Source organism: Scyliorhinus torazame, chromosome 2, assembly GCF_047496885.1.
Source record: "Scyliorhinus torazame isolate Kashiwa2021f chromosome 2, sScyTor2.1, whole genome shotgun sequence".
In the NCBI taxonomy this organism is placed as follows: Eukaryota; Metazoa; Chordata; class Chondrichthyes; order Carcharhiniformes; family Scyliorhinidae; genus Scyliorhinus; species Scyliorhinus torazame.
Window position 1 is genome coordinate 258,162,987 of NC_092708.1, and position 15,294 is coordinate 258,178,280.

A 15,294-nucleotide genomic window follows, 5' to 3' on the forward strand; every position below is an offset into this window, starting at 1 on the left:
CATCTCTTCCCTGCCTGACAGGGACATACATATCAAGGACACGTAGTACCTGTTCCTTGAACAAGTTCCACATTTCACTTGTGTCCTTCCCTGACAGCCTAAGTTCCCAACTTATGCATTTCAATTCTTGTCTGACAACATCGTATTTCCCCTTCCCCCAATTGTAAACCTTGCCCTGTTGCACGCACCTATCCCTCTCCATTACTAAAGTGAAAGTCACAGAATTGTGGTCACTATCTCCAAAATGCTCCCCCACTAACAAATCTTTCACTTGCCCTGGTTCATTGCCAAGTACTAAATCCAATATTGCCCCTCCTCTGGTCGGACAATCTACATACTGTGTTAGAAAAGCTTCCTGGACACACTGCACAAACACCACCCCATCCAAACTATTTGATCTAAAGAGTTTCCACTCAATGTTTGGGAAGTTATTACCGGGTGACTTCTGCACCTTTCCAAAATCTGTTTCCCAATCTGTTCCTCCACATCTCTGCTACTATTGGGGGGCCTATAGAAAACTCCTAACAAGGTGACTACTCCTTTCCTATTTCTGACTTCAACCCATACTACCTCATTAGGGTGATACTCCTCGAACTGCCTTTCTGCAGCTGTTATACTATCTCTAATTAATAATGCCACCCCCCCACCTCTTTTACCACCCTCCCTAATCTTATTGAAACATCTATAACCAGGGACCTCCAACAACCATTTCTGCCCCTCTTCTATCCAAGTTTCCGTGATGGCCACCACATCGTAGTCCCAAGTACCGATCCATGCCTTAAGTTCACCCACCTTATTCCTGATGCTTCTTGCGTTGAAGTATACACACTTCAACCCATATCCGTGCCTGCAAGTACTCTCCTTTGTCAGTGTTCCCTTCCCCGCTGCCTCATTACACGCTTTGGCGTCCTGAATATCGGCTCCCTTAGTTGCTGGACTACAAATCCGGTTCCCATTCCCCTGCCAAATTAGTTTAAACCCTCCCGAAGAGTACTAGAAAACCTCCCTCCCAGGATATTAGCGCCCCTCTGGTTCAGATGCAACCCGTCCTGCTTGTACAGGTCCCACCTTCCCCAGAATGCGTTCCAATTATCCAAATACCTGAAGCCCTCCCTCCTACACCATTCCTGCAGCCATGTGTTCAGCTGCACTCTCTCCCTATTCCTAGCCTCGCTATCATGTGACACCGGCAACAAACCAGAGATGACAACTCTGTCTGTCCTGGCTTTTAACTTCCAGCCTAACTCCCTAAACTCATTTATTACCTCCACACCCCTTTTCCTACCTATGTCGCTGGTACCAATGTGCACCATGACTTCTGGCTGTTCCCCCTCCCCCTTAAGGATCCTGAAGACACGATCCGAGACATCCGTGGCCCTGGCACCCGGGAGGCAACATACCTTCCGGCAGTCTCGCTCGCGACCACAGAATCTCCTATCTATTCCCCTAACCATTGAATCTCCTACAACTGTTGCTTTTCTATTCTCCCCCTTCCCTTCTGAGCCCCAGAGCCAGACTCAGTGCCCGAGACCTGGCCGCTAGGGCCTTCCCCCGGTAGGTCATCCCCCCCCAACAGCATCCAAAACGGTATACTTGTTTTGAAGGGGAACGGCCACGAGGGATCCCTGCACTGTCTGCCTGTTTTTGTTTTTTCCCCTGACTGTAACCCAGCTATTCTTGTCCTGTACCTTGGGTGTGGTTACCTCCCTGTGACTCTTCTCTATCACCCCCTCTGCCTCCCGGATGATCCGATGTTCATCCAGCTTCAGCTCCAGTTCCCTAACACGGTCTTTGAGGAGCTGGAGTTGGGTGCACTTCCCGCAGGTATAGGCAGCGGGGACACAGGTGGTATCCCTCACCACCCACATCCTACAGGAGGAGCATGCAACTGGCCTAGCCTCCATCCCCTCTTACCTTACAGAATATAGCTGCCCTGTGGACCAACTGGATCACCGCCCTCCGACTCTGCTCCCAGTCAGCTGCACTCTCTGTAAACTCCTGGCTCTCTTCTCACTCTTTGTGGAAATGTAGGAAACAAGATGAAAGGAGCACCTTGCTCCCTCCTCACCTAACTCCCTCAGTCACCAAACTCTCACTATAGCACTCAAATGCACCAAATTCAGCACTCCCTCAGTCACCCAACTCTCACTATAGCACTCAAATGCACCAAATTCAGTAATCCCTCAGTCACCAAACTCTCACTATAGCACTCAAATGCACCAAATTCAGCACTCAGAGCAAACAAAGTCTGCACTGTAGGGGATCACTTTTATACTGTGAATCTAGCCTCTGAAAACTGGCCTAATCCAATTAACTAATTAACAAGCTCCAGCTGCAAGTGCCTACAAGTAGAAGCTTTGTTTAAAGCTGATTGAAAATTCACCTTCTTCTAAACCAAACAGCGACTTTTAAGTTAATTAACTAAATAAAAGAAAGACTAGACTTTAGATAAAAATGAAGCCTTATACTCCCTATAGTGCCTTAGTTAGCCTTGGATAGGGCCCAGAAAGGGTACTTATCCTTAATTTCAGAGTGCAACTGAAAGGGACAACCAGGAACAGAACTTAGAATTCCGAAAAATGGCAATTAGAATAATCCTCTTGCTCTGAAACACGGTCAAGAGAGTTGAAGCAATGAAACATGAGTGGAAAAGCTTAACAGAGGCAAAAGAACTCCTGCATAAGAGAAACTTATCAGCACGGAGGGGGTCTCAATTTTTATTAAGAGTAACTAGAACCCTACAGAATAGAGGTCCAGGATCTCAATGGATAAATGTGTGTGTGTTTAATAAGGATTTGTGAAACCCTACAGAGTAGAGATCCAAGATCTGAGTGGATGAATGAGTGTGTGTATGTTTAATGAGGATGTGAATTTCCATTAGTGTTTGTATTTTTAAAAATGTGTATTTTGCAAAACCGGGTTTCACATTAATTCGAAGTTATAAATGGCAGGTAGAATTGGGATCAGTAATATGAGGTGGTAAATCAGTATGTTCAGAACTAAATTGGTCTCAGAATAAACAGATAAAGAGTTTGTACTCCGCAGCAGTCAGCTGCGTGCAGGTAGTCACTTTGAAATTGATGGGTTGAAATTGACACTGCATAGCTCCGCAGGGTCCTAGTGCCCGACGATCACAAAATGCCACGAGCAAAAATAATGATGTTTAGAATGTTACATACATTGTAGAAGGAGCTTTGGAGAATAAAGATATTGGACCAACAATTAGATTCGGAGAATTACTTGCAGTATCAGGAAATGAGAATCTGATAGCAGGAAAAGATTTAATAAAAATAGATGCAGGTAAAAATTAAGATATTACACCAATTGATAATACAGAGGAAATTTGGGTGAAGCTACCAACTGAAACTGCAGGAAAAATAATCAGTGAAGCTGTAAAATTTAAAGACAAGATTGTTCAGAATCTGAGTAAACATACAGTTGAATTAGAGAAGCATGGTATCTGGAGCAAAATAAATTGTATCACAATTAAAACACATGACCCAATTGGTGGGAAGACAGTGAATTAAAATCCGTTAGCAGCATTGATTGGACAGATGATGAAGTTAAAATGTCATGTTTGGAACTTACCTTCATAAAAATCCAGTCGTAATCAAAATAAAGTAATTAAAGTAAATGCAGTAGCAATATCAGGAATGTATCAGGGTAAGGTTTCGGCCAGATTGGATCACTGAGTGAGCAAAAGAGGAGTTTGAGATTCTTTGAATCTCACTCAGGGGTGCAATGACAGAAGGAGGAGGCTTAACAGGCTTTAATTGTGTGTTGTATATAAAGGATAAGGAAGATAAACCAGTTCAAAAAGAAAAAGGAAAGAAATGGTGGTAAAAGAAATCCTGAAGTCCTGGAGAGGGCACTTCTGGAGTATCCAAATGAAAATAGAAAGTACAAATTAAAGAATAGGGCCCTCTCCACCGTTGACCTGTTCATTTGATTTTTCAGATGGAAAAAAATAAATAACAGACAAACCAATTCACAAGAAGGAAGAGAACTACACTCCAGAGAAGAATAGACAGGATTGGGGGGAAACTAATGATACAATTGGCTATATATTTGAGGGAATTAAATGACAGAGCCAGGAGGAAAACTTTACGAGTTAGAAACAAATCAAAATATCAAATTATTACTGAACAGTGAAACCTCCGGTCAGACATCTCTAACTGGGCATCAGCTGATGGATGATCTGCTGTCTCCATGGGGTATGTACTACGCGGTGGAGTTATTAAGGGTCTCGGCAGACAGCAGCGACTGACGAGGAACCCCAACATACTAAATGAAAGTAGTTTAAGAATTTTTGTAGCTTGATGCCACGGCGGTAAAATTGTTACCAATGCAGTAAACAATATTGCATTGAACAGCAGTGATAGTTATTAAAGAAGAAATGTCATGTAAATTGGTAGGGACTGTTATGTATGATAATGGGGGTATGTGTGCCGTTCGAGAACTTGATCAGCATTTCTAAACTGTGTGAATGTTTTAATAAAGGGGGAATAGTGGTAGTTTAGTGTGTTTTCTTGATTTAACTGCATAGAACATCACAAATAATATTGATGTTGTTTACACGCCCATATTTAGTATGTAATGACTATTGGTCCCAAAGCCACGAAGGGATGTGTCGATATTTTTTAGTATTGAAATTGTGAAAACATTTGCAAATATGTAAAGTTGTAACACACAGTCTATTTGTGTGGTTAGGTAATGAGTAATGTATTGAGATAAGACTTAATTTTTTGTTTTACTGTGTATTTAACAATAGGGAGAATTTATTTGGAAAACGAAAAATGATAGTTGGATATGGTTTTGCGAATACTGTTGGCTTATTATGTTGCAAATGTTGTAATGGAAAATATACACTTCATGTTGTAAGGGAAATGATGACAGATGAAAGGGATTTGAAGGAAATTTGTCAGAAAGATATTCTCTCCTGTAAACCAGGGCTGGCAGAGATACATGGTTCAGGACAATGTTAGACATTAATGTGAGGAAGTCAGGATTAGAAGCAGGATCAATTGAACCTTTTAAATTAATGAGGCAAGGGAATCAGTGGGTGGTACATGATATCATAATTTACCATTCCAATGAGAAACGGAAAGCAAGTTGGATGACAGAAAAATGGGACACTAGACAGCCAGTGATGGACAAAAGACCTTTTTGGTTACTGATGGACTGAGTTGTGTGCTGTTTCTAAGGGACATGAGGAAGCTTCTATGGTGCTGCTACCCCAAGGAAGTAAAATGCTTTGGAGGTAGTGAAACACACGGATATAGCTATTGGGTTACCTTCCTGAGCGGCTGCAGCTATAGTTCACAGTAATTGGACTTGAGGAGAGAACGAAAAAAAACTCTTGTCGACACTGGTCATGTATACATGATATGGATACATTTACGAATTGATTTCGGTGCACAATTTAAAATCACAACATGTACATACAAATGAGAAAGATAGGGGATAAATAAGTACAATTAGATGGGGGGATAATTGACCAAATGATTTAGTTATGTTTCAAATGTCAAGACGGGGTGTAATTGATAATATGGAAAGATGTGTCATTTGAAACATGGAGGTCTGGCAATATCTGGTCTGAGAGAAACATGAGAGGATACAGGGCAAGATCCCATGAAGGTTTAACAGCAGCTGCAAAGAGCAGCATTATAAAATGCAGATTCCTTCTTGAAAATGAAAATTGCTTATTGTCACAAGTAGGCTTCAATAAAGTTACTGTGAAAAGCCCCTAGTCACCACATTCCGGCGCCTGTTCAGGGAGGCTGTTACGGGAATTGAACCGTGCTGCTGGCCTGCCTTGGTCTGCTTTTAAAGCCAGCGATTTAGCCCTGTGCTAAACAGCCTTCCAAACAGACGTAGCAAACAAGATTTTTGCATGAAGCTAAAAATAATGGCTCACACCTTCATTGAAATTAACCATCTTAGTAAGCATCTGGAAAAGCATGGATGAGGGTTTCAGTTGAGTTCAATGATAAATGTAAACATTTCAAGTTATAACCAAGTGGATTTTTAGCATTATGCTAAAAGCAATGTTTCACACCTTCATTGAAATTAACTATCTTAGTCAGCAGCTGGAAAGGAAAGGATGAGGTTCAGTTGAATTTGGTGACAATTCTAGGTGTGAAATTCTGCTAGCACCAAGTAAATTAAAGAAAATTGGAGACTATCAGGCTATGAGAAACATAATTTAAAGCTAAAATCAAAGTCAAAATTGTGAGCTGAGGACACAATTGGAAAATAAAACTATATAAATGACAGGAACCAAACCAAAATTCACACCCCTCTTGAAATCAAAGCATTTTGAACATCACAAAGGAAACACTGTAATCAGAGACCTGAGAGCTGAGGTCATGTCAAAATGAATACTTAGTTGTATTAGAATGTTTAGATCAAAGATACTTTTTACAATCAAAGTGAAATAAAAGTTACTTTACAATAAAGTCATAAAAACTTACTAACTGTTAGAAAGAGAATATAAACCCAGAGACGAGAGCAGGAACTACCAGAACCAGAGGGAGATAGAGGGAGAGAGAAGCAGAGAAGGAACAAGAGAAGCCAGCAGAGTCAGCTTACAGTCAGCTCGGTCATGGGAAAGGGACAAAGCCAAGTAGCCAAGATAAAACAGCTGATACATCTCGGTCATGGGAAAGGGACAAAGCCAAGTAGCCAAGCTAAAACAGCTAATACATCTAAGGAAGACCAGAATTTAAAGAGCCGGCAGAGTCAGCTCAGAGACAGCAAGCAGAGTCAGCTCTCACAGCTCGGTCCATGGGAAAGATAGGACACATTCTTTGAATCACCAGTGAATACATCTAAAGAAGACCAGATTTTAAAAAGAAGATTGATTGTCAAGTTGGGCCTGAAGGTCCCTTCAACCAACCAGAAGGATCCAGAAGCAAGATCTTTTTACCTTTCTGTAAAGACAGTAATTGCAGCTTTTTAAAGAAAAAATATAATAATAAAATAACTTAAAAGTTTTAACCTGAAATAGTGCTTATTCCAAAGTCTACTTTACTTACTTAGCAATGCGGGACCCAGGATCGATGCTACTAAGTGGTAAGTAGATGAAATCTTCGATGAAGGTATGGGTTATACCGGGGGATAACTTGAAAATATAGTTTGACCTGAATAGCACCCACCGAAGCCTGCATCGGAGTCAGGGAGTGAGAATCCCTGTTCACCATTTAGAATGTCGGCCCTTTTTGGTATAGGGGGACTTCTAAGAATAGTGGTGAGTTTTCAACAACAGGACTTAGTCCCAAAAACGGAGAATCCAGCCCCTGGTACCTGTAGAAGTCACCATGAAACTGTTGTACTGTTATAAAACCCCAACTGGTTCATTTCTGTCTTTCAGGGAAGGGAACCTGTTGCTCTTACCTGGTCTGACCTGTATGTGACTCGAGTCCACATGAATTTGAGGTGGCCCAGCAAAACTGTATCAAACCACTACAAAAATGAGCTGCAGCAGTTACTTTATTCTCTCACTGGGATGTGGAAAGGCCAGCATTCATTGCACATTCTTAATTGCCGTGATCAGGCGTCGCTGGCTAGGCCAGCACTACCCAGCCCTAAATTACTTTACGAATGTGGTGTGAGCTGCCTTCTTGAACCACTGCTGTCCAGGTAGCGTAGATACACCCACAGCTGTTAGGAAGGGAATTCCAGGATTTTGACCCAGTGACAGTGAAAGAACGGCAATATATTTCCAAGTCAGGATCGTTGTAACTTGGGAGGGGAAATTTCAGGTGATAGGGTTCCCATATATCTTCTGCCCTTGTCGTTTGAGGTGCAGAGGTCATGGGCTTGGAAGGTGCTGTTGAAGAAGCCTTGGTGAGTTGCCACAGTGCATCTTGTAGATGATACACACGGCTGCCACCGGGTGTTGGTGGTAGAGTGAGTGAATGTTTAAAATGGTTAATGAGGTGCTAATCCAGCAGACTGCTTGGGGGTGCCAGGAGGCAGTCCCCGGGCATCGCTGGGGAAGGAGTTCTAGGATCAGCACCTTTTCTCTTTCTGGACCGGGCGACCTTTAAAAATGGCACCCTGATCCTCGACTAACTACGTTTTTGGCGATGTGGGCAAATCAGAGGCTGCCCTGCCAGCGACATGTCATGGGACCGCTGGTTGCTTATTTTCCTCTGTTTGGCACCAAATGGTTGACAAAGCGGCCATTGCTGTCTTTTCCTACCCAAAGGCGCCGTTTGCTGATATCCGGGAAAATCTCGCCAAGAAATGTTTTCAATATCCCTATGCATTTCCCCTGGTTTGCTCACAGCAACATCCTAGAGATCAATCTTTAATTGCTGAAGACTACAGGGCAATCCTAGAATCTTGGGAACCACAGTGTGCAGGCCTGAGTCTATTGTCCACAGTGAGGGCAACTCCACTGAGACACATAGCTGTAGCTTGATGATAGTCAAAACACTAAGGCTGTTATCCTTGGCAAATATTCTCTTTATTTTCTCCTGCCCTCTCCTGAACACACTTGGGGCCGAATTGAACAGATCTCTCACCTTTTCTTGCTTGGTACCAATCAGCAGATAAGTCGGACTTTGATCCTTCGGATGGATGACCAGAGTGAAGTGCGATGAGAGGAACCCTCGGCCTCCCGCCTCGTAATCCTCATCGGAATCGCAGGATCGGTCTACCTCTCCAACTTTAGCCTTGCGGACTTTCAGGTGGCCCAGAGGGAACTAAAAATGCAAAGGGAGCATTTCAGTCAAGGTGAAACTCCTTCGCTGATGTCCCTCACACATGAAGCCATCACAGGATTAGGCCAAGAACCTTTACAGGTGGAAAATGGCCTCACAATGGGAGCTGTCAATCTTCTGCAATGTCACCAACAATGACCTGGTTATCGCCATTCTCCCAGGGCCGAGCTCAAAGGATGAAACTCCCACTGATTTCAGGTGGGAGGTTTCTTTTAATATGACAATCAGGATCCCATGGGCCCTTTTTGTCATTTAATGGCGGACTATTTGGAGCCTGGGCCGCTCACACATTTGCCATTTTTACTGACAACACATCCAAAATGGCAAGTTTCAAATTATTTTTCTGGGTCTGGAAAAAATAACCTGCCCCACAAAATACACCCCCCTTCCAATATTGAGGCAGCCTCAATTCCCATTTTGGCTTGGCTTCTACTTAAATGAGGCCTGGCTCTCAAAGTGGCTCTGGCTTTCTCTATGGAGATGGACAGTGGACTCAAGTCGGCTGCCCAATTGTTAGCTGATCCACCCCTAGATCTGTCTAATCTTTCACAAACCCAGTCAGGCCCTTGATGCTGCAGCCACTGCTCAAGATTCTATTCTACATCATCCCCAGACCTGGCATGTCTGGTCTGTCACACTACTCAGGGTGTGGTCAGACCAGAGGTCTGTACAGTTTGACCCCTTCAAATTGTAGCAGCTCTATAGGTCACTGTTTTATTGACTTTGTACTCTGTTGATTGCTGTTCTTCGTTGGTTGGACAGGGTTGGTGTGGGATCTACAGAGCGAGGGGGAAAACTGGCTGACAGAGATGGCCATACCCACACCTCCTAAAGCTTGCATTTTGGATTGTTAACTCATTGATGTACATGGAAATATCCATGGATTGGTTATGGTCTCCTGATCAGGGTCATCATGGATAGAGGAGCAAATGGTCCCAGAGGAAGCATAAATTCTATTGAACCATTTGCAAAGATCCCAACAGCAGGCCAATTGGAGACCTGGCTATTATGTTCCTTAGATCTCAAATTTCCTCCCTTTAAACAAACATTCTACAATCTTAATATCAGGAGAAAATGTTTCAGGGCATCTAAAATAAAGCAATCATTCCATTAACACACCAAATTAAGTTTTGTTTAAACATAATAAAGAACAAAACTAAACTGTTATTGATGGCAATATATCACATATAACTTCCAGTTTACAGAAGTAGGTGAGGCCATTCAGCCCATTGTGTGTGCTGGGTCATTGGTAGTGCATTCCAAAATTCAGCTCACCGCCCTGCTCTCTTCCCATAGCTATAGATCTCCAACTGTTTCACTTTTTGATCAAATTGTCCTTCAAAGGAAACCTGTGGTCAAGTATTGTTCTCCAACAACACTCTGCAATGAAATCTCATTTAATTTCGCTCCTTAGCTTCCTGGAGGCATCTTTAAACACGGGAACATAGAAAATAGTAACAGGAGTGGCCATTCGGCCTTCATTATGATCATGGTTGATCATCCAACTCAGTAACCTGTTCCCACTTGACCCCCCCATCTTTTGGTCCCTTTAGCCCCTAGAGCTGTATCCTTCTCGAAAGCAGACAATGTTTTGGCCTCAACTGCTTTCTGGGAAGAGAATTCCACAGACGAATGACCCTCTGAGAGAAAACAAAATCCTCATCTCTGCTAAAATGTAAACAACTGTGTCCCCTAGTTTTAGCCTCCCCATGTCCTCTTTATAATGGGATTTCCAAAACTGCTTTATTTATGTTCAGAGGAATTACGTATATCAGTGTTATCTGTGGCAGGATTCTCCGGCCTCCTAAGCACGTGCTACTTGGAGACGGGAGGCCACGTGCCACTCACTGATGGCGGGATTCTCTGCTCCCGCCACTTATCAATGGGAATTCCCACTGAAGCCAGGCGGTGGGGAAACTGGTGGGCGGAGGTGAGCTGCCAGTAGAACCAGAGAACCCCGCTGCCAGAGACCGGCCAGAGAATTCCGTCCCAAGTGTCACAGACTAGACACAGCCCATTTGGTGCCCCCAAACCAGCCACCTCTTGCTCCTCCACCCTCGGGAATCTCAGTTGGTCTAGGAATCGTCTCATCCCCTCTTCCCCCGCTGGGGGCTGGGATCTGTACAGCTCTTCATAGAAGGCCTTAAATACCTCGTTTATTTTCGTCGCACTCCGAACCGTGGCTCCCCTTCCATCTTTGACTCCCCCTATTTCCCTCGCTGCCATCCTTTTACGGAGCTGGTGTGCCAGCATCCGACTAGCCTTTTCCCCATACTCGTAGGTCGCCGCCTGCGCTTTCCTCCACTGTGTCTCCGCCTTCCCTGTGGTCAACAGGTCAAACTCCGTCTGGAGCCGTCGTCTTTCCCCAAGTAATCTTTCCTCCGGGGCCTCTGCGTATCTCCTGTCCAAAATCTCCCCTACTAACCTCTCCCTTTCCATGCCCTCTGTCTTCTCCCTATGAGCCCTGATGGAGATTAGCTCTCCCCTGATCACCGCCTCCCATACCACCCCCACCCGCACCTCCCCGTTGTCGTTGGCCTCCAAGTACCTTTCGATACACCCCTTCACCTTCCCACACACCACCTCGTCCGCCAGCAGTCCCACATCCAGCCGCCACAGCGGGCGTTGGTCCCTCTCCTCTCCCAGCTCCAGTTCCACCCAGTGCGGGGCATGGTCCGAAACGGCAATGGCCGAATACTCCGTCCCCTCCACCCTCGGGATGAGCGCCCTGCCCAGAACAAAAAAATCTATCCAGGAGTAGGCTTTGTGTACATGGGAAAAGAAAGAAAATTCCCTGGCCTGCGGCCTTGCAAACCGCCATGGGTCCACTCCCCCCATCTGATCCATAAACCCCCTAAGTACCTTGGCCGCCGCCGGCCTCTTTCCAGTCCTTGATTTGGCGCGGTCCAGTGCTGGATCCAACACTGTACTGAAGTCCCCTCCCATTATCAGGCCTCCTTTCTCCAGGTCCAGAATGCACCCCAACATGCGCTTCATGAATCCTGCATCATCCCAGTTCGGGGCGTATACATTTACCAACACCACCCACATCCCTTGCAGCCTACCGCTCACCATTACATATCTCCCTCCATTGTCCACCTCAATAGTCTTGGCCTCAAATGACACCCGCTTTCCCACTAATATTGCCACCCCTCTATTCTTCGCGTCCAGTCCCGAGTGGAATACCTGTCCTACCCATCCCTTTCTTAACCTGACCTGGTCCGCCACTTTCAGGTGAGAATCTCTTGGAGCATGGCCACGTCCGCCTTCAGTCCCTTTAAGTGCGCGAACACTCGAGCCCTCTTCACCGGCCCATTCAGCCCCCTCACATTCCACGTTATCAGCCGGATTGGAGGGGCTCTCACACCCCCCCCTGCCGACTAGCCATCTCCTTTTCTGGGCCAGTCCCGTGTCCACGCCTCCCTCATCTTCCAGTCCCCCAGACGGGGGGGCCCCGTCTCAACCACCTCCTCTGTGTCCCATTCCTTTTCGGCCAGTGCAGCAGCAACCTTTCCCCCCCCGCCTTCCCCCCCTCCCCTCCCCCCTGCTAGACCCCTGTCTAGCTTTTTTGCTCCCCCCATATCACTCCCGTAAGTCAGCTGACACCTGCTGACCCCGGCTTCCCCCGCCGTCCCATTGACCTCCCCGTGTGGGAGTCTCCCAATCAATATGCGTTCCTTTGTTCCCCTTCCCGCCTTTCTTCCCGCGCGTTCCGCAGCCCACTCCGCCCCCTCTGGCGCAGCTCCTGTCGCGGCCTTGTCTCTCTCCCCCAGCCCATATAACATGTCCTGCGCGTGATTGACCCCCTATATACAACAACCATCACACATCAAACCTCAAACATCCCCCCCACCCTCACAAACCCTCAGTTAGAGTCCAACTTTTCAGTTTGTATAAAGGTCCACGCCTCTTCAGGCGTTTCGAAGTAATAGTGTTGGCCCTTGTATGTGACCCACAGTCACGCTGGCTGCAGCATTGCGAATTTCACTCCTTTCCGGTGCAACACCGCTTTGGCCCGGTTGAAACCCGGTCTCCGCTTTGCCACCTCCGTGCTCCAGTCCGGGTATATTTGGATCTCTCCATTGTCCCACTTACTGCTCCACTCCTTCTTGGCCCATTTCAGGACCAACTCTCTGTCCGTGAACCGGTGAAATCTCACCACCATCGCCCTTGGCGGTTCATTTGCTTTGGGCTTCCTCGCCAGCACCCGGTGTGCCCCGTCCAACTCCAGCGACCTCGAAGGGGCCTCCGCGCACATCATCGCCCCAAGCATCGTGCTCGCGTATGCCCCGGCATCAGCCCCCTCAACTCCTTCAGGGAGACCCAGGATCCGCAGATTCTTTCTCCTCGACCTGTTCTCCAGGTCTTTGAGTCTTCCCGCCCACCTCTTGTGTAGCGCCTCGTGCTGCTCCACTCTCACCGCCAGGCCCAAGAGCTCGTCCTCGTTCTGGCTGACTCTTTTCTCTACCTCCTGGATCTTAGCCTCGTGGGCCTTCTGGGTGATCCCGAATCCCTCAATTGCCGAAAGCATTGGCGCCAGCATCTCCTTGCGCATCTCCTCGCACTGCTCTTCGAAGCAGCGCTTGATGAACTCCTGCAGCTCCCCTTTGTCCCTGGCCGCCGCCATTTTGTTTTTCTTTACCTCGCTTCTCCCGTTGCTCCAGTGCCGCTTTTCTGGCCGTTGCACTTCGGGTCCGTTACATAGGCGTTGGAGGGGGACCTCTCTCTTCCCTTCCCCACGGGGTTTTGTCAAAAAAAATTCCTTTGGGGCTCCTCTAGCGAGCCCGAAAGTCCGTGGTAGCGGGAGCTGCCGAATCGCACGGCTTAGCTCCGCATTGCCGCACCCGGAAGTCCCCAGTTCCAAGTTAAGTATAGGCCTGTTAGTTGTAGAAGTAGCTTAAACTTAGAATTTGTGCATGAGTAGCGATTACTGTGTATAATAAATGTGCTTTGATTTAAACCTTGCTAATCGGTGTATTGGATTATTGATCATTACTCGGACTTGAACCTCGTGGCGGTATCATAAAGATACCTGGCGACTCAAGAGCAAAGGTAATAAAACAGAGCAATTGAACTAAGGCAAAGTTAGCAACAAGGGGCCATCGTATTTAAGGTGAAAGTGGATAGGGAGGCCTGGGAGCAGTGGCAGCGGTCGATAGAGATTTTGGAGGTGGATGGAAGATACGCGTGGGATTCGGAACTGGGGCTGTTGATGAGGAGGAAGGAGTTGCAGGTGAAGTTTGACCCTCTGTCTACGGGTAGGTCGGTTCAGCAGTTGCGGCAAGTGTGGAGGTTGTGAATGAGTATGGTTATTGTTGGTGGGCCAGCTCCATCGGCAGGCAGTGGCGAGGGAGATTCTGCGGATTAGGAATGGTACGGGAGGGCTGGTGGTGGAATGGAGCAGGTGAACAGGGTGTTAGAGGACTTTTATAGGGGGCTATAAGTCGGAGCCGCTAGAGGATGAGTTGGGGATGGGGGAGTTTTTGGAGCTACTGGAGCGGCCGGAGGTGGGAGAGGAAACTGGAGCACCTGGAGGAAACCCATGTAGACACAGGGAGAACGTGCAGATTCCACACAGATAGTGATCCAAGCGGGAATCGAACTTGGGGGTGCTGTGAAAAAGGAAAAGGACGCAGTGGAGTGTGGGTCTTATAGCCCCCTTTTCTCTGCTGAATGTGGATGCCAAGATATTGGCGAAGGTGCTGGCGGTTAGGTTGGAGGGGTGTCTTCCAAAGGTGGTGGTAGCGTTGGAAGCGGAGAAAGCATTTCACAGAGTGGAGTGGAGATAACTGTTTGCGGTACTGGAGAAGTTTGGGATTGGCCTAAGTTTGCGACTTGGATTAAATTGCTATATAAGGAACCAACAGCTTTTGTGCAGACAAATGAGATGCAGTAGGAGTATTTCTACTATTCTGGGGAACGAAGCAGGGATGCCCCATGTCCCCCCTCTTGTTCGCATTGGCAATTGAGCCCTTGCCGATTACGCTGATGGGTTTGGGCTTATGAAAGGGGATAAAGAGGGTGGGTGGTGGGAATGTTGGAGCATAGAGTGTATTGGTAGGCAGATGACTTACTGCTGTATATCACGGTCCCGGGCTTGATGATAGACATAATGGGGTTGCTCGGGAAATATGGGGCATTTTCAGGGTACAAATTGAATTTAGGGAAGAGTGAGTATTTTGTCGTATCTCCTTTGGGTGTAAGCTAAATTTCACGAGCCTGCTAGGGAAGGTGAAGGAGGATCTGGGGAGGTGGGATAGTCTCCCTTTGTCATTGGCTGGCCGGGTACAGCAAGTCAAAATGAACATTTTGCCATGGTTCCTGTTCCAGTTCCAGTGTCTACCGGTCTATTTGCCAAAGGCATTTTCTCGAAGGGTGGATGGGCTGGTCTTGTTGTTTGTGTGGGTAGGGAAGGTGGTGAGGATAAGGAACGCAGTGCTCCAAAGTGGGTGATAGTCGGGGGCTTTGGCTCTTCCAAATCTGTTGCACTATTACCGGGCGGTGAATGTGGTGAAAATGCAGGTTGAAGAAAGGAGTTCTTATGGTTGTGGATGGTGGTGGCGCT

The 15,294-nt window shown here is 46.5% G+C and overlaps 1 protein-coding gene across 3 annotated transcripts in view; it reads right to left on the reverse strand.

Annotated features, from left to right (window-relative positions):
• plekhh1 (pleckstrin homology domain containing, family H (with MyTH4 domain) member 1) overlaps positions 1-15,294 on the reverse strand; it is a 285,350-nt gene that overhangs the window by 52,200 nt on the left and 217,856 nt on the right. For all 3 annotated transcript variants that reach the window (XR_011937303.1, XM_072486189.1, XM_072486190.1), the window contains one exon: positions 8,532-8,711. Coding sequence is in view for 2 of the 3 variants with exons in the window: in XM_072486189.1 (XP_072342290.1) it covers positions 8,532-8,711 (180 nt within the window). In the remaining variant the exon portion in view is untranslated. The remainder of the gene's footprint in view (positions 1-8,531; positions 8,712-15,294) is intronic.